The 25,055-nt window shown below is 43.4% G+C and overlaps 2 protein-coding genes across 19 annotated transcripts in view; one reads left to right on the plus strand and one right to left on the minus strand.

The window, feature by feature from the left end:
• LOC139056349 (uncharacterized) overlaps window positions 1-25,055 on the minus strand; it is a 52,399-nt gene that overhangs the window by 14,293 nt on the left and 13,051 nt on the right. For 10 of the 18 annotated variants that reach the window (XR_011512300.1, XR_011512301.1, XR_011512306.1 and 7 more), the window contains 2 exons: window positions 9,477-9,803; window positions 2,730-2,832 (listed from right to left, as the gene is read on the minus strand). Coding sequence is in view for 6 of the 18 variants with exons in the window: in XM_070534514.1 (XP_070390615.1) it covers window positions 2,800-2,832; window positions 9,477-9,803 (360 nt within the window). In the remaining 12 variants the exon portion in view is untranslated. The other 8 variants (XM_070534518.1, XM_070534519.1, XR_011512299.1 and 5 more) reach the window with 7 other exon arrangements.
• The window catches only part of LOC139056347 (uncharacterized), a 184,517-nt gene continuing 184,398 nt past the window's right edge, over window positions 24,937-25,055 (plus strand). The window contains exon 1 of the mRNA XM_070534512.1: window positions 24,937-24,940. The gene's annotated coding sequence lies outside the window, so the exon portion shown is untranslated. The remainder of the gene's footprint in view (window positions 24,941-25,055) is intronic.

Here is a 25,055-nt window from a genome sequence, read left to right on the forward strand (position 1 = left end):
ACTGAACTGTTTGCCAATTAGGCGAATCACTGATTACTGCTACAGTCAAAGGTGCTTTTTCTTGGCGGCAAGGGGTGGTTCCCTGAGGACTGCAAAAACAAAACATTTAGAAAATCAGGCAGTCCAAAAAAAAAAAATTAATGCATGCCTTTTACTGCCATTTAAAGGGAGGTGCTAGTCGAAAACATAAGAACCTAGAACTATGAAACCCCAGCTGTTTACATACTCTCTTAGGGTAATTTCAAATACTATATAAACAAGTTTTATAGCAAGTTGCATAGGTTTTGTTCTGTACAACGACAATGTGTAAAACGTCGGCATTCTTGCCCCCACTTTTTTATCTCTAAACTTCCATAATTGCAGACCAGTGATGACGCATAATCCTCCAAATCAACTGCAGAATACTGAAATATGTTACCGAAATTAATACCAAAATCGTTATTCACTGTTATGTTTTAAAAAGTGCATATAAGAAGTGTTAAATTAGAACCTGTGAAACCATTTCAAAATGTTTAGACAACCAGTAAGTGTTACTTAAGATTTTATCTTACATACGTAAGTGATGTTGAAGATTAACCCCTCAGTGGTGGTGGTCAAGACAGTTTAGGATTTCAAGCACAAAGTTGTCATTCTGGAGCAGTTTAGGAGCAGAATTTTTTTTTCTACTTCGTGTTCCAAAAGTTTTTTTGGAACACTTGGAGTAGTACAGAAGTAATCTAGCCCTTTGGTGGAGCTTGTTATTACTGTGCAGTCAGTAAGTGCTGCTCAAGAGTGAAGCAAGACACTCTTGAGACACTCTTAATCAGTGTACTGGCAGACCAGAGCTTTTTTGGACGTGCCTGTGGAGATTTGGGCCCTTAAGGGCAGTAAAAGACATGCATTCATTTTTTTTTGACATTGTAGCGGCCCTTAGGGACTCTGAAAAATCGGACTGTACAACTGACCAAAAGGATGCTTCAAATGGTCCATGGGGCGAACACGCAGCGGAACGAGGACAAGAATAGGAAGGACCATTGCATTGAGGAATGACTGGGAAAGGAACTGTGCCGCCGCCTCTTTGAAGGAGCTTGAGCTCAAAAAGCAAAGTGTTGGCTTACACTAAGATGCAGGTTACCCACATCCACACCAAAATAAACCCCTTAAAGCAGTGAAATGCAACACTGAAGCATTATGCGCAGTCTGAGAGTATCTCAGGACAGTTGAGGTTGACTTTCCAGTTGCTTGGAGAATCTGATATGTGACAAAGTTCGGGCATAATACCAATGAGCTTGCTATCAGTTGATACAAATACCGTATTTACTCGCATAATGATCGCACTTTTTTTGTCAGAAAAATTGAAGCAAATTCAGGGGTGCGATCATTACGCGGGTTAAATTTCCCGGGGAAAAAAAAAATTTTTTTTTTCGTCCGCGTTTGCTGCGGGATGCGAGATTGCGGGTGCGGGACACCAAAACAAAAATGGCGGCTAGCGGAGCGAGCCGAACGCGCCGAACGCGATTTTTTTTTTTCTTCTCGTGAGTACATTACGTGCATTGAAACAGTTTCTTCCGTATTAGTGAATATCGGCAAGTTTGCGGCAATAACGTAGCCATGTCCACTTTGAGGGGACAGAAATAGGTGGGCGCGCTTAGCTGCCAGTGACAGAAACACATGACGGGCATGCTGCGGAAACTGCGGCATCTGTCTTCACTACTTTCCGCTAAGGGTGGGCGAATATCTTAGCTGTGTTACAAGCGTCGGCGTATGAATAGGGTACACTTTTAACGTATCAGAGTAAACGTGGCTACTATCATTGCCGCGCGCGATTTGTTGCGTGCTCACGAGTGCAAAAGCAGATGAAAAGAATCGAAATGCGCCTTTATTTTTGTTGACATCAGCCATTATAAAGCCAACCCATAATAAAGGCAAGTTTGGTTGTACCTAATTTTGTCATGGAAGTGCGGAAAGTGATGAAAGTAATGAAATGAGGCATCTACTTAAGAATGTTTAGTGCGTGCAGGCCGCTTGGCTAGTCTTGAAGAGTCGTTCGCGTAGCATTCGACAGGTGGTAAGCGCGATCATTATTCGCTAGACTTAGCACACGACATATCGCTGCGGCAAGTTCGGGGTGCGATCATTACGCGGGAAATAAAAAAAATCGAATTTTGACGACAAATTTTAGGGGTGCGATCATTACGCGAGTGCGATCATTATGCGAGTAAATACGGTAGCTCTATTTGCTTTTGTATGCATCTCTTTTTATTCGCATTTTAAAATGTTTGACTATTTGCTGTGAGCTAGACCACTTTTTTTTTACAGTGAAGCTGTCTATTGCTAAGATCTGGCAGATCGCATCCGCGCATAGACCAACAATTTTTCATACGATGGGCCGATCCCGAAGAAAGTGCAATACCATGCCAACCCGAGGCAGAAGTAAAGCAAGCATTAAGCACTCCCCATATGTGGGCTAATCCCGAAGGTCATGAAATGCCAGTCCAACCTGCAGCGGATATGAAGCAGGCTTTAAGCACTCCCCACACATGGGCCAATCCCATAGGTAGTGCAATACCAGGCTGACCCGCGGCAGAAGTGCAGTTCACCATTAAGGGGCCCACATACGCAGCTCCGCTGGTCAGCCTTCACAGATTAAAGGGCACCGAGTTTCTTTGGAAGATATTTTAGTAGCTGTGCATTTTACAAACCCCTTGTTTCAGTTTTCTATTTTGAATAAAATAAACACTACTCCTTACTGTTCAAACTGCATTGTTTTTATTTTTTTAACATGCTTACCAGAGAGTGACAGCATCAGGTGACATGGTGTCAGCCCATCTTGACGTGAAACTTGGTGAAAACCTGAAAAAAATCGGGGAATTTGAAAATGTCAACTTGGATACATTGTTCTTCTAAGCATGCAGTATGGCACATAAGCCTGGAGGTTAACGAAGAATCTCGAGAACACGTTAAGGACCGTACAAAGAGCAATGCAATGATAAATGCGGTCTGAATCAGAGAGCAAATAGGGATGGTCGATATTCTAGTAGACATTAAGAGGAAAAAATGAAGCTGGGCAGGCCATGTAATGAATAGGGTAGATAACCAGAGGACCATTAGAGTTGCAGAATGGGCGCCAAGGGAAGGGAAGTTTCGCCAAGGATGACAGAAAACTAGGTGAGATGATGAAATTTGAAAGCACAAGTTCGCATCAGCTAGTGCAAGACAATGATAATTGCAGGGAGGCTCCTTCGTTCTGCATTGAACTTTAAGGTAGGATGATGATGATGGTGAATGCGTGCAACTCTTTAAAAAGAAATTTGGGCCGGAAATAGCTTGCACAGTTCACCAAGACACGAAACCAAATTCGTATGCTTTGCCACTAACACGGATGTATTCCAGCGAAGCTAACTTATGAAAAGCGGCCACCATTGTGTAATCATCTATTTAATTGTTGGAACAGCTTGCGAAACATAGCATGATGTGTTGGAAGGAGCCCCGTAAATTTTTTTTTTATAGCCGGCTATAATATGCACATGCTGAATTTTTTATAATTACTGCTATGTGATGTGCAAAGTAAGCAGCAATTTTATCCAGTATTAAAACGTACCTTAGTGTAACAGTACAATGAGAGACGTAATCAACAATTTGTATGTATGCACATCTGAGTGCGCATGCATGCGTGCTGTAATCCTTGAAACTGGTGCACTGGTCTTAGTGCAGCTTGGTAGCTCATAGTTTGTGAGGGGATTCGTAATGGCAGTGCTCCACCACGCCACAATGCAGCAGTCAACGCTGATGGTGTATCCACACGCCGGACGGCTCCGTGCAAATCTGTGCCGCGGACGCTTAATCCGCCGCCCGTCTGGCTGCGAAGCCCATCCAGACGACGGACGGACTGAGCAGACGACCGCGCCGGAAAAATAAACATGGCGACACCACCCGAAGCGACTGCCGTCCGCCTCGAACCTGTCAAGTCGTCGTCGTCCACTGTGTGACCCGTAATTTTCAAACTGAGGCTTGTATTTGGTTTATATTTGTGCCCAGAAGCTTCGACAGCAATCTATTCGTGATGAGTGGGCACCGTTTCCGAAAGAGATACTCAGATTCTCTGCGTGTAGGCTTAGAGTGGCTGTATGGCTGAACATGGCCTCGACGATGTTGTGGCGGCCCGGGTGGATCTCAGTGGACGTAAGTTATTATGATTGCTTGTTTCTACTCACTCTAGATGGCGCCATCGGTGTAACAAAGACTTTGTCATACGTGTTTTTCACTCTGAATGAAAATGGCAATCGAAAGGAAACAACGGTTGGCCGCAATGGCTGTCGTTTTGTCCGAATTGGATGATGACGAGTGCTTGTTTCATCGAAAGAGGTCTTGTTACGCTCTCGTGTCCGCGTAATCAGTGAGAGCCATGTCCCACAACGCGGCGAACTGCTCCACGAGATGTAAGAACAAAGTTACCTCATCCACTCAGGTTCATTTCAGTCGCTCTTGTGCGAATCGCACGCTCGCGAACAGACACGAATGGTGTCAGCAGCGATGAAGCTGTTTCAGAAAGATCCCAAAGCCGCGCTTGTTGCCAGACTGTAGAGCATGCTAGGCTAAATCCGCAGCATTCGACTCCCAAAATCCGGATGCGAAAAATAGCACGGCATTTGTTGTCCGTGGGGGTCGCGGATGACGCGCGGACGGCACAAATTCGTGACGCGTAGTCACGTGATGCGCCGTCCGTCGTGTAGATCCACCATGAAGAGAGGAAATGCTAATCTTACCGACGCTGCACATTTTTTTATTTATTTATTTATTTATTTAGAAAACACCTTACAGGCCCTGTCGGGTATTGAGTAAGGGGGGCAATGTAACAAAGAACTGTTAAGTACAATGGAAACAACTCAAAAATAAACCTAAGACAACTGTACAGTGGCTGAACTAAAAACAAAACAAAGCACAGCATGATCAAGCATAGCAGATATATAAAAGGAAGGAGATTATGTAAAAAGCACGCACAGGCGTTCACGAAATATTTTACGATCAGTTATCGTGACGATATCATTGGGAAGACCATTCCAGTGGGATATGCCACGAGGTACAGCAGATAAATTGAAAGCAGTGGTTTTACCGAAAATGCGCTAGAAGCTAAAATGATTATGTAATCTTGAGGACGTACGGACGGGGGTTTCGAGGGGTAATATGCATGGCTTAACGGAATGAACATATTTGTGAAATAGACAGAGCAAAGCAATCTTCCGGCGGATGTCTAGGGGCTGTAAAGAAATATTGAGCTTGATCTGCGTTATACTTGACTTTCGATCAAAATTCCGAGTTATATGTCGGGCAGCTCTGTTCTGGATGCGTTCCAGCATGGTTATTGAATATTCTTGGTGTGGTGACCATACAGCTGATGCAAATTCTAATTGCGGGCGTACAAATGTTAGGTATGCTAATTTACGCACGTCAGCAGATGAATTTTGCAAGTTGCGCCTCAGAAAGCCAAAGGTTTTAGATGCAGTTGCGCAAATTGTAGTGATATGCGGAGACCAAGAAAGGTTACTAGTGAGGTTTACACAAGGTATTTGTAAGTAGTGGTACGTGACAGGTTCGTGTTATTTATGGTGTATGTGAATATGGAGCTAGTGCGCTTGCGTGAGAACGATATATTATTACATTTGTAAGGGTTAAGAGACATTTTCCATATATTACACCAGTCGGTAATAATGTGAAGGTCATGCTGCAAGGCAGTATGATGGTTAATAGAATTAATTTGTCGGTAAACAACGCAATCGTCGGCGAACAGTCGTATGCCGGAGGAAATGTTTGAAGGTAGGTCGTTAATAAATATTAGGAAAAGCAGAGGCCCTAACACACTCCCCTGTGGTACACCAGACGTGACCTCAGTGACAGGAGAAGGAGAAAAAGTTTCTAAGCCAAGAAAGGGTTAGTGAGTCGATACCTAGATGAGATATTTTAGAAATGAGCCAGCAATGGGCAACGCGATCAAATGCTTTTGAAAAGTCCAGGAAAATGGCGTCTATTTGTTGACTGTTGTTCATACTGCTATGTAGATCGGTGGTAAATTCTAGTAACTGTGTTTCACAAGATAGACCTTTCCTGAAGCCATGCTGTTTCTGAAAGAAAAAGTTATTTTTTTCTAGGTGCGTGTAAATGTGCGAGGCGATTATGTGTTCAAATAGTTTGCATGACACAGATGTTAGCGATATTGGGTGATAGTTTTCAGGCCTATGTCTATCTCCAGTTTTAAAAACGGGGAAACCTTCGCAATCTTCTACTCAACGGGCAAGACACCAGACGACAAGGACTGCTTAAAGATATGATATAGGATGACACTTGAAGTAGATACTGTGTTTTTTAATAGCTTAGTGTTAATATTGTCAATACCACAAGCAGATGTGGTTTTAAGTCCGTTAATGAGGCTAACAATGCCTTCAGTTGAGATATTTATAGGTGCCATAAATGGGTAATCGTAATCCGGAACCACTGGAATATCGGAATGGTCTTCCCTTGTAAAAACAAAAGAAAAATATGCATTAAATAGTGATGAACATTCCCCGTCTGAAAGAGGTGGTTGTTTGTCGTCTAGCAGAGAAATACCAGAAGTGTGACCGGGTATTAACGGTTGCCAAAATTTTTGCGGATTAGTCTTCAGGAGAGAAGGTAAGTCGTGAGCGAAGTACTTGTCTTTAGAAGTGCGTAAGGCTAAAGTGTACTCGCTAAGGAAATTTTTGTACTTGCTCCATGAGGACTCTCCCGATTTATAGCATTGCGGTACAGACGTTTTTTTTTTTATTACGTAGTGTTCGAAGTTTTTTATTGAACCATGGTTTAGATTTGTCGTTCGCTGCCGAAACGTACGGAATATATTTGTCTTTGTAAAGTATCCAGTTTTCGTTAACGGAACGTTGGGAAAAAGACGGAAAGAATGAGTCACTGTTGATGAAAATGTAGTTAGCTTTGTTGTAATCCCGAATTTTTTTATGTTGAAACCCAGTGAATAACATGGGAATTCGGAGCGTCAGCTGAAGCAGCTTATGGTCACTGAAACCGTCAGAAATTAACACAGGACACACGGTTTCAGGTGCGGTAGTTAGTGCCAAATCTAAGAGGTTATTGTCATGGGTGGGTTGATTGATTACCTGAGAAAGATTTAAGTCCAAGGTTAATTCAATGAAATCGGTTGCGTGCTTGCACGACGATGACAAGCATGGCCAATTGATTTGGGGAAAATTGAAATCGCCAAGCAGATAAACATAACTACCATATTTACTCGCATAATGATCGCACTTTTTTTGTCAGAAAAATTGAAGCAAATTCAGGGGTGCGATCATTACGCGGGTTAAATTTCCCGGGAAAAAAAATTTTTTTTTTTCGTCCGCGTTTGCCGCGGGATGCGAGATTGCGGGTGCGGGACACCAAAACAAAAATGGCGGCTAGCGGAGCGAGCCGAACGCGATTTTTTTTTTTCTTCTCGTGAGTACATTACGTGCATTGAAACAGTTTCTTCCGTATTAGTGATGAATAATATCGTTAATATCGGCAAGTTTGCGGCAATAACGTAGCCATGTCCACTTTGAGGGGACAGAAATAGGTGGGCGCGCTTAGCTGCCAGTGACAGAAACACATGACGGGCATGCTGCGGAAACTGCGGCATCTGTCTTCACTACTTTCCGCTAATGGTGGGCGAATATCTTAGCTGTGTTACAAGCGTCGGCGTATGAATAGGGTACACTTTTAACGTATCAGAGTAAACGTGGCTACTATCATTGCCGCGCGCGATTTGTTGCGTGCTCACGAGTGCAAAAGCAGATGAAAAGAATCGAAATGCGCCTTTATTGTTTTTGTTGACATCAGCCATTATAAAGCCAACCCATAATAAAGGCAAGTTTGGTTGTACCTCATTTTGTCATGGAAGTGCGGAAAGTGATGAAAGTAATGAAATGAGGCATCTACTTAAGAATGTTTAGTGCGTGCAGGCCGCTTGGCTTGTCTTGAAGAGTCGTTCGCGTAGCATTCGACAGGTGGTAAGCGCGATCATTATTCGCTAGACTTAGCACACGACATATCGCTGCGGCAAGTTCGGGGTGCGATCATTACGCGGGAAATAAAAAAAATCGAATTTTGACGACAAATTTTAGGGGTGCGATCATTACGCGAGTGCGATCATTATGCGAGTAAATACGGTAGTTGAACATTTCTGCATGGCAGTGACAATGCTTTCGCGTAGTTTATCAACAAATGGAAGGGACACTTCAGGTGGGCGGTAACAGACACCAACTAATATGTTTCCACAAATGGTTTCACAGGTAGCCCAGATAATCTCAAGTGATGATGAGGTGTCAACTTCATAAGAAGAAATCCTTTTATATATTGCAAGTAAGACACCACCGCCCTTTTTATCATTGTGGTCATGCCGATAAATGCTGAATATGTCACTTTCTACAAAAATTTCACTATCTGAAACATCGTGGTGTAGCCATGTTTCTGTTAGAGCTAGAACGTCGGGTTTGCTATCTTCTATAAAGGAACAAAATATATCGCGCTTATTTAGTATGCTGCGTATGTTAGTGTACGATATTGTGAGCAAACGAGATGATTCAGTAGAAGAGGGAAGTTTAGGGACCTGCGCCCCCGTAGATTTCTTTAGCTATCTGTTACATAATACGACGGTGTCTCTATCAACATCGTACATGTATTCCTTGTTGTTAATGCGCATCTTGTCAAGTGAAAGTTTGCGGGGTTTGTCCTGTGCTCTTGCATATTCTAACAGCTTTTTTCTTGCTAAGCGAGTGCTTGGCGCGAAATCCTCGCGGACAGATCAGCGGGAGCCTTTTAGCTTCCTTGCAGAAGCCAAAATATTCTGTTTGTCTTTAAATGTGACCAGCTTAGCGATTATTGGCCTGCATTTGTCATGAGCGAATCGACCAATTCTGTGCACTCGTTCAAACTGGTCGCTTGATAAAGTAAGCCCCAGCCTTTCAGTGCAGAGTTTGACGACGTTTTGCTCTGAAGTCGTCCAATCTTCACCGGACTCATCGCTGATGCCAAAAAACAGTAAATTTGATCTACGTAGTCTGTTTTCGGCGTCCTCGCACCTTGAAGCTATGGTTTTTAACTGGTGTGAAAATGACTGGATGCCGTCAGGTATGTCTGTCCCAAAGGTTTCACGTAGGCTAAGGGTGGACTTGAGAGTGGCGACTCTGTCCTTAAGGCATTTCACCTCAACGTCTGTGGCGTCCTGCTTCTCTTTTATCCCCTTAAGCTCCACCAAAATTGCAGTTTGGCCTGCTGCTATCCTGCGTACAATGTCTAAAACAGAATCTTCAGGTCCAGGATTAAGTTCGACATCCCCAGACAGCATCAACCGCAACAAGTCGCACAAAGCAGCAGAGTGCGCGTTTGACACTGTCATAGAGCTCAATCAGGCACGACACCGCTATTAGACAGCGATTATTGCACTTATAGCCACTGGTATTGTCCAGGTAACTAACCTGTAACAACAGAAGCGGGGAGCGTCCCATTGTCGTAGCGGCGTCGTGCCCAGCAGAGAGCAGTTGTGGCGGGCTTTTATATTGCGCGCCGGATCCGATGTTCATGCTGGTGCATTGCCCGCGTTGCCAGGTGATGATTCCGTCATCCGCCAAAGCTGGTGCCGCATGCCACGTAGGCGCTCCCTCGTTCTGCGGTAGATCGACGATACCATTGTTGACAGGGCTCGGCCAAGGGGACCACGCATGCGCGTCCAAGGTACGTGACACACCCACGGAGCCAAGTTCCAGAATGACGGGAGGCCGGCAGGTCAGCCCGAGCAGGAGGAACTGTTACAACAGAAGCGGTGAGCGTCCCATTGTCGTAGCGGCGTCGGCTCAACATGCTCAACAGGCCAATGAGAGTGCTGACACGTGAGCTTGAAGCTCGCCAGATCCATCTAACAATTTGTGCGTCGTACATGACAGCATAATCAACATTTAATCATCGATTTATTTCAACTACCATGTACGTCGACGTTGCTTCTTTAGTGCCGATACTTTGTTGACCCCCCCCCCCCTTCTTCAAGGATACTTCTGACAGTGAAAAATAACACTGAATGTCCACGTCAACAGGAACGGGCATAAGATGCAACCATTTGCGACCTTTTTAACAGAAGCTTGTATTGCCTCACTGGTGTCGGTGTTACCGTGCGAAAAAACCCAAGCTGCGCAAAAATAGAAATTGCTTATCAGGCTGCGGATTCGAACCACCGACCTCCGGATCGCGAGACCACCACGCTAACAGATTCAGCCACTGTCAGTTCATCAAACGCTGCCTTTAAGATGGGTAAGTAGAAGCAGCGCAAGGCATGAGCCAATCACGGGCATCCCCTTCTTCCGGAGGAGGGAAAGGGTGTGTTCGCGTGTTTGCTCGCCCGACACCCGCAGTTTCCCACACCAGTTCAGGCCCAGCAGTCAGATGGGGAGGCCGCGTTTGGTCTGTTCTGCCAAAGAGCAGGCTGCATTGAAGGAATGGCAGTGGGAGCAGGCCACGTGTTGTGCGTTTGGCCAAAGAACAGGCAGTGTTTGATTGATGCCACCGGGAACTCATTCTAGATGGGGTCGACGTTGACGTGCCGCCCTCGCCGTGAGGCGTTACAAAGAGCCTCAGATCCCAAGCTTCGCTTGCACCCCGCTTCACAGCAGTGGAAGGGCAGTAACTTTTTTGGCCTCCATCCTTGTGTCATAGTCAAGCATGCTCTTGCTAAATAGAATCATTCTTGGCAACTAAAGGTTAGTGTTTAAGTGCAATTAAAGCTCCTCATTGGAACAGTCTCCAGGACTTCAGAATTTCACAATAAGTAGAATACCATTTTGTTGGTAAGTACCACGGCAGAGATAGTGACCTATAGGTAGATACTGAAAGAGCCAGTATTCAGTAAAAACTTATAAATGTAAAAAAATTTGGCCTAGTCTAATTTAGAGTAATTGGCAAAGATACCTGTTTTGCAGTCTTATACTAGTGAAGGTTTAGCACTACAGGACTGTGCCAGTTCCATTCCAACTACATCTGCCCAATTGATGCCATTATAGATTAACATTACTGAATATATTCTGCAATCACATTATTTATTCATAAATTACACTTGCGCAGGTAACATGCATGTACTGTCAAGAGTAGATATGAGAGATTATACAGCTCGCAACGCACTGCAAAAATGAAAGGTCACAAAGCAAATATGTTCTCGTTAAAGAAGCATAACATTATCTGCAATGTTGTTAGAACTTCAAAAATAAGTTTTTTGTTCAAAGGCACAACTAGTAAACAACTATAGTAAGAATTTCATTTAAAGTTGGAGAAATAGTACAACTCTTGGCATTCTGGGGAGTTAAAAAGAGTGGAATTAAGAAATCTCAACTTTGTCAAGTAGGAATGAAATGGAGGGCCCGCCCCATTTTGCAACTTTACTGTGGACCAGTGTATGCCAACACGGGAAGTAATAAAAGAAATTTGGGTATTTCATGGTGCGTGTAGATCCATAGACTTTTGTTCCCAACGGTATCTTTTGATGACATGCCCAGGCTTTTTTTTTTCTAGTCACTTGTTGCACTTTAATGCGATAAAATCTACTTGAACCTCTTGTTGTCGCAAGATCCGCAGGCGAGCTCGTTCCCTCAATCGGTTGCCACCACCCAGTCTCTACTCAACCATATCTTGTGAACAATATATACATCTTTTTTTTTTTTGCCTCCTAGCATTTTGGGTGATATCCTGAGTGATGAAAACAAGCACTCCATAAAATCAGCAACATCTATCATTACAACAGATTCATAACAATAGTGCAGTCACTACATTGTTTTAGCTTTCCATACTAAATAAACTCACTGGGTCTGCGTTAGTGTGGGCAGGGGTAAGCTTGTACACGTAAGTTTTTGGTAACATTCATAACAAAGCAAACAAGCTTTCAGGACTATAAACCTTTGAGTCACATCAGCTACGTGGGAGCAAAATATACATTCAAAAAACAGGAAAAATAGGCACACTGTTATGTGCCACTAATCCTTTCCTAAAAAGCTGCAAGAATTTAGGCGGTTTTGATAGAACTATAGCATGGCACAAAACTGATGGTGCTGTGCATTTGGTCACTGCAAGCAGCTGTACATTGTTAACCTTTCTGGCCAATCATGTCTGCTGCAGAAGCATCCCTAGTATGTCTCCCAATTTCAAGATACTTGATTTAGTGCAGTATCACTCTTTGTTGACCTTTTTATCAGACTGACGCAGAAGTGGGAGCACTGTACACTGTTCACATTTTCTTTGTGCGCAAAAGATAAGTATGCGTTGCATTCACCACTAAGAGAATGTATTTAATGCTGTTCTTAAGTTTACAGCCTTACAGCACATGACACAGGTATTCATGACAAATCTGTGCATGTCATACAGACAGCTGAAACTTCAAATGAAACACCACTTTCCTCCCTCTTGAGAAAGCGCCACACCCAGCCAGAGTCAAGGCAACACAAACAAACAGTGCAATGCAAAACACAGTCTTAAAAGTGTCGCTCGCCATGATGCATTACTTCGGTAAATCGCCCAATTCAGGATGCGCAATGCCACGGTGGAAAATGTGCCACGCAACAAAACTGGATAAGAAAAAAAAAGCGGGTGGTGCTAGTCACGTGAACCCGATGTGGTTCTTCGGCTCAAGTATGTGACAAGGTGAGGAAGGAACGTCGCTTGCGGAGGCTACTCAAGGCAGAGGGAGAGTGTCTCTCTGTTGGCAGTCACGCTCACCTCATGGTGGTGTGGTAAGAGGGCATTCAATTTCTGCTGTCTCCTCTAATAACAAACCAGTTTAAAAGATTATTTCGATAAAGAAATGCCAGAAGTCTGAAGTCGTTACTCCAAACATTCATCGTGGATATGAAGTCTAATGCATGCGGAACTGTCGAAAGTGGTTCACTCATATTCTTCTCATCTACTTTCAAGAAATTTCACACTAAATTGATGTAGACCTCTGCATTGTCACAAACAGCAGGAAGCAACCTTGAAGTATGTTTTGAATTCCTCATTAATGCATGAAAATCCAGGATGCAGCAGCCAAGTAACAGTCTACTACACATAACTCCATCTTCACCTCTGCGTTCAGGCAATGAAATGCAGTTTTTACCATAGCGAGCATGAGATGTTTACTTGGAGATGCAGCTCTTAGCCTGTCTACGTATGACTGTGATATTTAAAAAAGGTGCCAGTTATTTAAAACTATGTTATTAAAAAAACATCTTTCATGTTTGAAACATGCCTGGAGGCAATAATAACCAGCTTGAAAAGTAATTATGTCCCATGGCTGTATTCGGGTCTCAAGAAGCTTTAAATTGCAGTGTAAAGTAATAGCGTCCTCGATCACCCGCACCGGGGCGCCTTGGTGCGCACTTTCATCCTCGATCACCGGAAGCACACCCTGTTGGAGCGGTTTTCCATTGCCCCGTCTCACACCGAGAAAATCGGCGGTGCGCCAGGGTGCAATCCCCAGCAAGCACTGCGGGACGCGCGCGCGCACTGCCGACTTCAGAACCGTGGATGCTCTGGCCCGATAGCTGCGGTTGCAACGGAGTTAGCCAGTGGAGATGTCGGCAATGAGAAAGGAAGCGCTGCTAATTGCCGCAATCGATGAGCTTTTTTTTCAAGTTCTTCTGACAGCGAAGACGGCATGCTTATCAACCTCGTCCAAAAACAATGTGGTGAAGAGCGGCCGAAAGTGGACAGGTTCGTTGAAAGGGTCGTCAGGAACGGGTAGTCAGGATTAATTATAAGATCCATTGGTGTTTGCTTGCAACCAGGTATGTCAGAGCACGCAGTTTGACAAGGTTCGAGCGCTTGCCACAGATGCTCAGCACCTGCAAACAACAAAATGTGTGCGCGCGCGTGTTCGCGCACGTCTTGCGCGCCAGGGGCAAAATAGCGCTGCATGCAAGCACCCTGCAATGGGTGCAGTTTTGTCCTCGATGTTGACCCTTTGCAGTGCGCCACCACAGCGGTGCAAGGCGCATCATTCTGGTTTCGGGGCAACCCCGGGGCAAGGTGATTGAGGACGCTATAAAACTTGCTAGGGGGCCTGATGTATAAGGCCCTCAAAAAATAGGCCAAACAGGGGGCTAAATGTTTCTTCAATAGGATAGAAAGTTTGCGCTGGAAAGTTAACACCAAATATAAATGAAAATATATTACTTCAGACTTACCACCAGACTTTCACTATTCGAGTCTTGTTCTCCAAGGTGCATTGCCATTCCAACTTGTCCAGCTAGCGAGAAATGCAGTTCGTATTGCCTTCGCCAATGTGTTGCACATGCACATGTGATGAACTCTACAAACTGAGAGCAGCATTGAAGATAAACTGAGCAGCTGAAAGCGCACGCACTGTTGCTTCTACGCACAATATGGAAACTAAACAGCAGAGGTAAATTTCGTTAAAAGAACTGCGTAACACTTCATTCCCGTTCATATTGAAACATAAGTCGACTCTGAATATAAGACAACCCCCTACTTACAAGACATCGCATTACAGTCCCCTTTATAATGGAAAACTACATGTTCTATAAAAAATTGGGCACTGAAAGCACCATGCCCCGCTCTGCTTCAATTGTTTCGCTTAAATCTTTTGTGTACCCAGCAGAAATTCTAGATTCTAAGCTTTTGTTTTAAATGTAACAAACCTCGTCAAATTTGGTGCAGTGGTTGCCGAGAAAAACGAATACTCCGTTTACATGTACTTAGATTGGAACACCCGAGCTAAAACTTCCTCTTAAACGCGCCCGCCACGCGGAGGCATTGCCGAGCCCAAACCGAAGGAGCAGTACGGGATCCACATTTTCTCTGCTGGAGGCACCGCCAAATTATACTGAACAAAGAAACGTTGCGTACCCTTAGTACACGTACAAATTTCCTCTTTATAGCGACAATGTAGGGGACTGCGGCTTGCACTGGCAGCCGGCTTTACCTATGCGCCGCCAGTCTGGTTCCTCAGACGTGTAACGATTGCGACAGTGTACGCGGCGCAAAAAGCACCTGGGACTCCTGCAAGACCAGACAAAACCTTGCCTTTGTGCATTATCTAACTCCTTCTCATTGCCGTTAAACAAAACTCGAGAACGCAGTCAAGAATTTCGTATTGAGCTGAGAGTACGCTGCACAAGGTCTACTGAAAGACGGAACTTTTAACGACAGCTTCTAGGCTAACTTCAAGATGCATCGATAAGTAACTGTTCAATAACTGTAGAATAAATACGTCCACTTGCCTGTCTGTTCACGCCAATACCGCAAGCACTTTTCAGAAGCACGAGACGGGCGCTGAAAAGCGTCGAGACATTTCATTCGGCGAAATTAACCGCTTGCATTTCCAATGCAGCGAAAAATCAAGTGAACGATTAGAGTGTATTAACGACTTCGACGATGCAATCGGCCATTTTGGGAAGCTTTAGGCATGGATCGGCTTGGCTATTAGCCCCGAGAACGAACACGAGCGGCGCTGCGAGCGCCGCTCGCGTGACGTCAGGGCACGGACTCGCGCCTGTCGTCTGCTACAGTTCGGGCGTTGTCCGGGCGCTTTCTGCGGTGTTTTCGTTTGTTCACCCTCGTTCTCTCTGCTTGTATACTTATGGTGGTCGTCTCAAATATATTTTTACGACGTCTTTCTTTGCGAACATTTATTCAAAGAGCTAAGTTCTTAGACAACAATGCAGCTCTCGAAGGCAACGCTACAGTGCCAGCCGAAGCGACGCAGACCAGCCCATTGCGGGTTTTTCATACGCGGATAGACAATCACAAAAGCATAGCCTATAGGAATCCAGTTATGATACCATACCTGCCGCGGTGCAACAAGTATGTCACAAAGCTGGCTATATATGACTTCTACAGCAGTCACGTTGATTTTATTCCGCTAAAACAGGTTTGCTCACGACGAGTAGTTCATAGCATAATATCGAATTTTTGCATTTCCTCACAGAAACGCTCGGCAGTAGCACGGGGACTTAACTAATACTGGAGCTTAGATTCTACACGCCTCACTTGCTTCTTTACCTGCTTGTCAACATTAGGCGGTTCTTCACATGTTTATTTTTTTTTAAGCGGTGGAAACTTGAAGTAAAGTTAATGAAGGCTTACAGCTATTTACAGAGTACAAATAGGAATGTACCAATATATATTCCCTTTTCCGTGCTACACGTTCAACTCGCCTCTTTAGAGCGCGTTTGCTAATGATTAATAATGTATGTTATGTTCCTCTTTTTTTGTCTATGTTACCTAGTGTATATCATTTATTTATTTCAATGCCACAGTGTGTTTTGCATTGTTATTGTGGAAATATTTTACTGTTCTTTCATATATTGTATAACTGCAATGTTTTATGGCCACTATATAAATGTAATTTATATGGCGCTTGATGTGTTACCCCATGCAGCCATATTGTACCTAAGGGGGTGAGGTTACCTCAAGCCACGTCTGTGCGGCTTTTTTCCCTCATCCACCTCCATCTACCACTCCTCTGTACATGTGTGTGTGTAAATGGAAATTAATAAATCAAATCAAATCAAACTCACTTGAGAAATTTACTGGTGCTTGTTGCTTGAGGAATATACATGACGAATCTGTTTGGCGAACTGACACAGGCTGCTCGGCCCAATTTTTTTAGTGAAGCATGCCTGCTGGACCGCATAGCTGCAGCCAGAAAGACGTCGAAGCGTCAATGACTAGTAGTATGGGACATATTCAAGATATCGAAATTCCCCCGGTGGAGGGTCAGAAATCAAGTGAAAGTATGTGCAAGGCTTGTGGTGCTTTCTTTATGAATGTTTGCGATTGGATTGGAGCAAACTTAATTTAGCCTTAATTTATGTACCGACGAAGCGAATTGTTATCCGTTTGTATAATTAAATAACGCTGGATCGAGACATTGTGAGACAGAAGGTGCTTGAATTTTCCTTTTGTAGGCAATCTAAGCTGCGGTGTAGTAGCTCGAGAATACTTTAGCCATTCCAGTTGGCGCTGTAAAAAAATGCTTTATGGTTTTAATTCGAAGTTGTAGTGAACTGATGGGTTTCACGAACATAGCGTGCCTCGCCATACGGACAGTCGATTGCTACCGTTACGTGATCAGGGGTGTGCCATATTGTCGATAAAGGCTACTGAGGGCCACTATGAAACATTTCATCACTTTCAATTGAGTGGCTCTCGATCTTAACAACGAAACTTATCTCTCAGGTGATTGCTACTATGGTGTTTGTGAATTAACTATGTAAATACTCTACATGACGCGCCGTCGTGTTAGCAGCCATGAGCAATTCGTTTTTTGGAGGCCTGTTTCAGAGGGGGATGAAAGTAGCAGCAAACTTTTTCATAAGAAATGCACGCCTAACTATTTTTTTACGCAACAATGAATGGCCATATTTGAAAAGAACAACACACCAGAGTAATAGGAATCGTGATGACAGCTTCGCTTGGCAGTGTCTTTCTAACATCGGATAACATGTTGATGCCAATTACCAAATTTTTCTTATCTCATAGCTAAATACTAAATGATTGTTAAGTGTTTAGCGAAGCATCATACACAACTTCGCGCGTTGAATTTGCAGATATTCTTTTTTTAGTCAAAATTTACCGATACACACGGCGCATATATGCATTGCAAAACCTAGTAGACCCCTTTAACGCTACTTAGCTTGCGATATCCAAGCCGCAAAGTTTCTCGACTCACACGCCTTTGAAGAGGAAACTGTGGTTAAGGTATGGCAGCTGAAAGAAGCCGACGTATTCTTCAATACGTACGGCTCGAGCCACCCATACCTCAAGCATACACGAAGGGAACGAGCGCGCGCGGCAGCCGAGCGAGCCGGAGCGAGCGGCGTCTTGGCCGTGACGTCACTCGCGAGAGGGCGCCACTCCTAATTCTCGCCGCTAATAGATGCGCACAATCTTTGGAAGCAACTTTCTTCTTCTTTTTTTTTGTTGCCAGACAAAAATCGCTGTGTTAAACTTTTTTTTTTTTTTTACAGAGAAGATATGTTTATATTAAGGGTATGGTGGCTAGCATACACTCTTAGGCATAATTACACCCTCTTGCCACACAACGATAATCGTCATCTGCTTGTCCGCATTTCCTTTCTTTAACGCGGCGAGTCCGGTACTTTCCAGTAACGAACGGCATGCGCATTATCATTCCCGACAGGAAAGTAACAGGCAATGCTATCATGCTGATAACGCGTGTGCCGTTCGTTACTGTAAACGCCGCCAGAAGTGAGGAAGAATTCCGTGTGTCTTGAATGACGCTTGTACAGTTATCAGTCAAACCGCCTAATGTTGCCACTTCTCTGCTGTGCTTATGTGGGCTTTTTTCTAACCTTTCACAGTGGGTGCAGCATGTCCAGAACCACAGCGTCCTGCGGTCTATCCTGTTGCACGGGACTGGTGGCCACGCATCGTTACACAACTTCCCAAATAACAATAAGAGTCAGTTTGGCACTTAGTAGAGCAGTATACGAGGGATCAAAAAAAAAATGTGATTGTTCCGCAAATATGTTCCGCAAATATATATTTCTCTATCATTCTTCTAGAGGTAATTCAAAAAACGAAACTATAGTCGGATGCAACTTAAGTATGCAGCGAAGCCCCGCCCACGGCCTCATAACCGCCAGCCACTGTTCCTCTGCGAGGCTGCAAATACAATTCATACTTCAAACTTTTCCTGTTAGGCAAATAAGGCGGTGACCACAAAAATAAAATTATTAGCGCAAAATTTTATACATTTTCCCTCCCTTATTAAAGTATAATGGCGAAAGTCGAATTCTTTTCGAACTGAAAATTATAAAATGCTTGCTTTGCTGCAACTATTTGTTTTCAAGTTTCAGTGCAGTTGGCAGTGAAGTTTCATGAGTAAAACGGGTTCAGCAGTGAAATGAACTGTACCGCAGACTTTTGAAGAGTGAAATGCTCAGACTCCATACACTTTGTCCATGCCTGTTGCACACCTCACTGCTTCCGCCGATGAAAAGGCTCTTCAAGAACAGCAGACTCTCCGGATCTATCAAGTAGGATGCATTGTTGAAAAGGCCACATGACGATGATTTTGTTTGTTTTGTGATTGGCTGGCTAAGCAACACAACCCCGCGCGGTTCACGTGCCATGCTTGCTATGTATTCTACTATAGAAATCTTTAATTTACATTTTCACTTGTTTACTTGTTCTTGGTAGAGTTCTTCCTGCAGTTCTTTCCAGCGTGAGTCCATTTGATGTGGTTCCTTGTTTGCCATGTAAAGGAGAGGTGCATCTCACAGGCCTTATGTGTCTTTATGGTGAATGGTGGGCATTATTCATATTTGTATAATAAAGGTACCCTTCCCCTAATTTGCATAGGAAGGAGACCTAAGGTTGCCCCCCCCCCCTCGAAAAAAATTACAGCGTACGCGCCTGCCCTGTTGCCATTGATGAAACGACACAGAGGAATGCATAGAGCAAACTTTAGAGTCGGAAGGCTCGCATCGATGTCACTGGTTGTCCTTTCCCATTGTGCACCATTAAAAGCACTCATTGGAGTTAAAACAATGTTTGACTAGTTGCTAACATATTTCATAGTTTCCTTCCAGCGCAGACCCTCACTCCAGAATGCTGCAGGTCACACTGAACATTAATTTCCAAGTTTCAGTGCACTTCCTGAACCGCCCCCACTGCCAGATCCATCGACAGTAATTTTGGGTAGTTATTCCCATAAAACTTCTGGGTTCCTTGCCTTGGCACTCAACCTCAGTACACTGTAGCTACTAGTATAGGTGAGAAAATTATGCCGTATAAACAGAATGAAAGGCAATTTCCTAAACATGCAAAAGCATGCAAGTTCCTTCAACGCGCAAAAAGCATGGATAGCAGGCATATTTCTAATTTAGTGTGTTCACTGTGTGAAAGCTTACATTTACATATATGGAAGCATAGAACGAATGTTTCAAAGCATTAATTACATCCTTGAGCTTAATAATTAACATTAAAAATTCCGTATAATTTGGGCAATTTAATCTTACACATAAAACCAATTCATTCAGTTTTGCAGACACTAAGTGGGATCACAAGTTTCACTATGTCTTTTGGAAGAACGACACAGGAACATGTTTTCTGCTGCAAAATGTTTTCCTGTAAAACATCTAATTGGGAAGAAAAGCATTCTAAAACAATACAAGGTTTTCAACTTACTTATCCCAAATGAAATATGCAGTAATCTTTGCCAGTCTGTCTTTTATAGTTCTTTTAACAAAGAAATTATTGCCATGTGATGCTTTGTGCACTACACACAAAATTCAGTGAATGACAATGCCATTCATGCTTAAAATAAAAAAGAACACTGCTTCCCCAAGTGTTGCTAGCGGCTACTTCCTAATATAGGTTATAGGCACTCAAAGTTCAAAATTTTCAAGTGGAAATGAGAGTGAAGAAAGGCAAATAAGGAGGTTAAAGTGAAAACACTGTATTAGGCACACCTGCAACTAATAGACGATGCAACTAATAGAGAAGAAAACTCAACTAACAACTCCATGGAGGTAATAGCAGAAGTGTCAAAGTATGGAAGAAAATAAACGAAGCACTAAATCGGAAGTCAGTCGATACACAAACAAATACGTTGAACATTGATTGCACTTTTGTAGGTGGTACAGAACTTGCAGACCATTTTAACAATTTTTTTGTTAAAGTAGGATGCATAGATCACGACATTCAAGATACAATGCATGCCGCTTCATTAAGAGAATCTTTATTCCTAAAGCCTACTAGCATCCCTGAGATGATTACAACATTTCCATCCTTGAAGAATAGCCATAGTCGATACGTCGATGATTTAGAAATTAGGCCAATTAAGTACGTCGTAGACTTACTTGCAACTGCAGTAATGCACATTTTTAATATTTTCCTGTCAACCGGAGTTTTCCTGCGTAATATGCAGGTAGCGAGAGTAATAGTTCACAAAGGAGGTGACAAAAGTAATATGGGCAATTATCGGCCAGTATCTATACTTCCTGTGCTATCAAAGGGACTCGAAAAAATTTTTAACTTTCATATTGATAATTTTTCGCAAAAACATAGCCTGCTAACCAACTGTCAACACGGGTTTAAGAAAAAGCGGTCTACGGAAACTGCTTTAAGTATACAGAAGAAGCTTATTCTAGAGAACACTGAAAAAAATTTTCTGACTTTAGGGTTATACGTAGACTTCAGCAAAGCCTTTGATAGGGTCAACCAGAAATTGCTGCTGATAAAGCTGGAAAAATATGGCTTCCGAGGAATAACACTTGAACTTATCTGATCTTATTTAGAAAGCCGACGTCAGTTTTCTGAAATTAATGAGAACAGATCGCAGATAAAATCTTTGAGAGCGGGTGTGCCCCAAGGTAGCATTCTTGGCCTGATACTTTTCCTGTATTACATTAGTGATATTGTACAAGTGAGCGATATGTGTAAATTTGTCACATATGCAGATGATTGCTCTGTTTTCTTTACAGGTAAAGATTTAAAAGAAATAACACCTATAGCAAGCTCCGTTTGTTATGGACTTTGAGCATGGTCTAAGGCAAACGGCCTCATCCTCAATGAAACCAAAACAAAATGCGTTGTTTTTCATGCTCTGGGAAGTTCTACTACATTGCCAGATAATATTGTGTGGGGTCTGTATAAAATTAACATTACGTCATCCATAAAAACCCTAGGCATAATACTCACAGAGCATATGTCCTGGAATGAACACGTTAGTCATATTTGCTCAAAGGTATGAAAAGTTGTAGGTGTGTTAAATTGCAATTGAAGTGCATTACCTTTTCAAGTTAAGCGTCTCATTTATCATGCTCTTCTCCATCCACACCTCAGTTACTGTTCACTTATATAGGGTAACACTACAGCGCAAAATATTCAAATGCTGGAAATACTTCATGAGAAAGCAATTCGGGTGATAGCGAACGTTTGTTTTTTCGAGCATACGCAAGAGCTTTTCCAACAAAACAGAATAATCAGAGCCCGTGACATATATAAATTCAAAACATTACTAAGCTATAGAAATACTATGCTGGGAAAACTCGATTCATTCCTAGCCCCGGCAACTCTACAACAAAATAGAAGTGCATATTCATATCGTCACCAGGCACCATGGCAGATCCCTTTTTCACATACTAAATATGGCTGCCAATGCCTTAAACATACACTACCTTCCCTACTTAACTATTTTAACCAACATGTTGATGTGTTATCTCTAAACATAACTAAAATATTGGATTTGTTCTTATAGATGTGTATTGTCAACTGCTCCAACAGTTCCGTAGAACTTGTCATATATTCTCATTTTGTTTATACGTTCACACTAGTAACTACTATTCCTAGAATCCAGGTTTCCACTGCAGTGATTGTGCCCGAACCACGTGGCAGGGTTTCGTGTCGTAAACTGGATGCTGCAAAGGGCGTCTTCACGTTTGTTAAAATTCAAGGATGTGACGACGCCCTGGGCTACATTGCCGAGATGTCTGTCGCGAAAGCAGCAGCCTATATGCAGATTTTTCTTTTTTTATGTTTTTTAACATAGATGCACATATATATTTGCAAGTATGTAAAATAATTTCTAAAAAAAAGAACGTTTCCTGATGGTAACTTGTGTTTATTGTAAACTTCTGTGAAATTTGTTATATCTATATATGTATGTGTGTGTATGTATATGTGTATATATGTATACATATATTGTTTTTGCATTCTTATTTATTTATTTATTTTACAATACTGCAGGCCATTGTCGGGCCCATGCAGGAGTGGTTACAACATGGAATACAGTACAAAAAAAAGAATAAACTTAAACTAGTGTATCCAAAACAAAGAGCATTAGCACACACAAAAATGAACATACTCAATAAATATATACACTGTTTAAATGAGCCGTCCGGGAAGCAGGCGAAACAGCGTTTACCATAAGAATGCATCTACAGAGGCTGCATATGAAATACAGGCAATATCACCATTCGAATTCCAGATTCTCAATACTGTCAATAATTGCGTTGGCAGATGGGCAATTTACGGCTCTAGAGGGTACTATGTTCCAATGGGAAATGGCGTGTGGGAATAAAGAGTACTTGCGAGTGTTATTATGGCTGGGATGGTGTCGTATTGATTTATTATGGTTGGTTCAGGCAGAAAGTCTGAATGGCGCTTGAATGTATGTTGCTTGTGGTACTCAATAGGAACCGTGATAAAGTAAGCATAGAAATTTTAATCTGGAAATCATTCTACGTTGAGCCAGTGATTGAACGTTAGCCTTGACGCGCAGGTTTGTAATGCTCGTTTGACGTGAATATTGTGAATATATAAATCTCAATGCTAAGTTCTGTATGCGTTCTAGTTTCTCGGTTAAATACTTCTGGTGTGGGGCCCAAATAATGTCAGCATACTCTAAAGAGGGTCTAATGAGGGTTCTGTGTGCATTTAACACTAGGAGGTGTGTTTCTAACTTTTCTTCTCAAGAAATGTAGTTTACCTAGGGCCTTGTCATACACATTATTTATATGAGTTTCCCAATCTAATTTCATTGTAGGAGTGACCCCGAGATATGTGACCTCCTCGTATTTTCTTAGTGATATATTGTTTATTGTGTATGTAAACTGAAGCGCATTTTTCTTGTGAGTGAAGGAGATACTGGTAGTTTTTGATGCATTCAGTTTCATCCCCCTGTAAGGGGGGTTTATTCGGCTCGTAGAGCAGCAGCGACAAACTCAGCACCAGCAGGTAGGGCGCAGCCAGCGAACGAACTGGGTACGTGCCACGCGGTGGCAACGGGGCTTTTCAGCCTGCCGATCTTCTTCGTCACAATCACCCCCGGAATTGAAGAGTAGCCATCCTGGCGACCTAGGAAGAGGTGGGCGGATCGTAATACTGCTTCAGCCGGTCAATGTGCACAGTCTCTCGCCCCCGACGACGCAGATCGGAAGATGGCGATACGGGTTCGACCACGTAGTTCATTGGTGATGTTTGTGCAACTACGCAGTAGGGCCCGTGGTACTTCGGGAGGAGCTTGGACGAAAAGCCAGGAGCAGCAACAGGCGGGACCCAAAGCCACACGAGTGAGTCGACGGGGCAGGGGTGAGGGGGAGGATTGAGGTCATGGCATTCTTTTTGGCGGCACTGTTGAGCAGACGTCAACGAACGGGCTAGTTGGTGGCATTTCTCGGCGTGCTGAGCAACCGTAGAAACAGGTGAGCATTCAGCAGGGTCCGGCCGGTATGGGAGAACCGTATCAATGGTGCTGGAGGGATGGCGGCCGGCCGTAAAGCAGAAAAAAATGGTGAGAATCCGGTGGTGGCTTGAGAGGCAGTGTTATATGCGTAAGTGACGAACGGAAGTACAAGGTCCCAGTTGGAGTGGTCAGATGCAACATAAATTGATAGCATGTCACCAAGAGTTCTGTTGAATCGTTCTGTTAAGCCATTGGTCTGTGGATGATAAGCAGTAGTAGTGCGGTGAATAATTTGGCATTCAGATAAGAGTGACTGCAGGACATCTGAGAGGAATACGCAGCCCCGATCGCTCAACAGTTCACATGGTGTGCCATGGCGGAGAACGAAGTTGTTTATAATGAACGAGGCGATGTTTTTTGCTGATGCGGCAGGCAAGGCAGCGGTTTCAGCATACCGTGTCAAATGATCTACGGCGACAACAATCCATCAGTTGCCCGCGCCAGTAGATGGAAGAGGCCCATAGATATCAATGCCGACACGGTCAAATGGCTGAGCTGGGCAGGGAAGTGGTTGGAGAGATGCGGTGGAGAGATGCGGGACACATTGGCATTGCTGGCAGGCAATGCAGGAGCGTAAATATTTGTGGACGAAGGTGTACATCCCTCGCTAATAATATTGTAGGCAAAGCCGTGTGCACGTTTTTGACACTCCGCCGTGACCACACTGTGGGTCAGAATGAAAAGCGGAGCAGAACTCTTGTCGTAGGTGGCGAGGTACTACTAAAAGCCATTTGCGGCCGTCATTGTGGTAGTTGCGGCGGTATAAAAGTCCATCCCGGATTGTGAAATGCTGCACCTGTTGACGTAG

The sequence above is a fragment of the Dermacentor albipictus genome, chromosome 2 (assembly GCF_038994185.2).
Source record: "Dermacentor albipictus isolate Rhodes 1998 colony chromosome 2, USDA_Dalb.pri_finalv2, whole genome shotgun sequence".
Lineage (NCBI taxonomy): Eukaryota > Metazoa > Arthropoda > Arachnida > Ixodida > Ixodidae > Dermacentor > Dermacentor albipictus.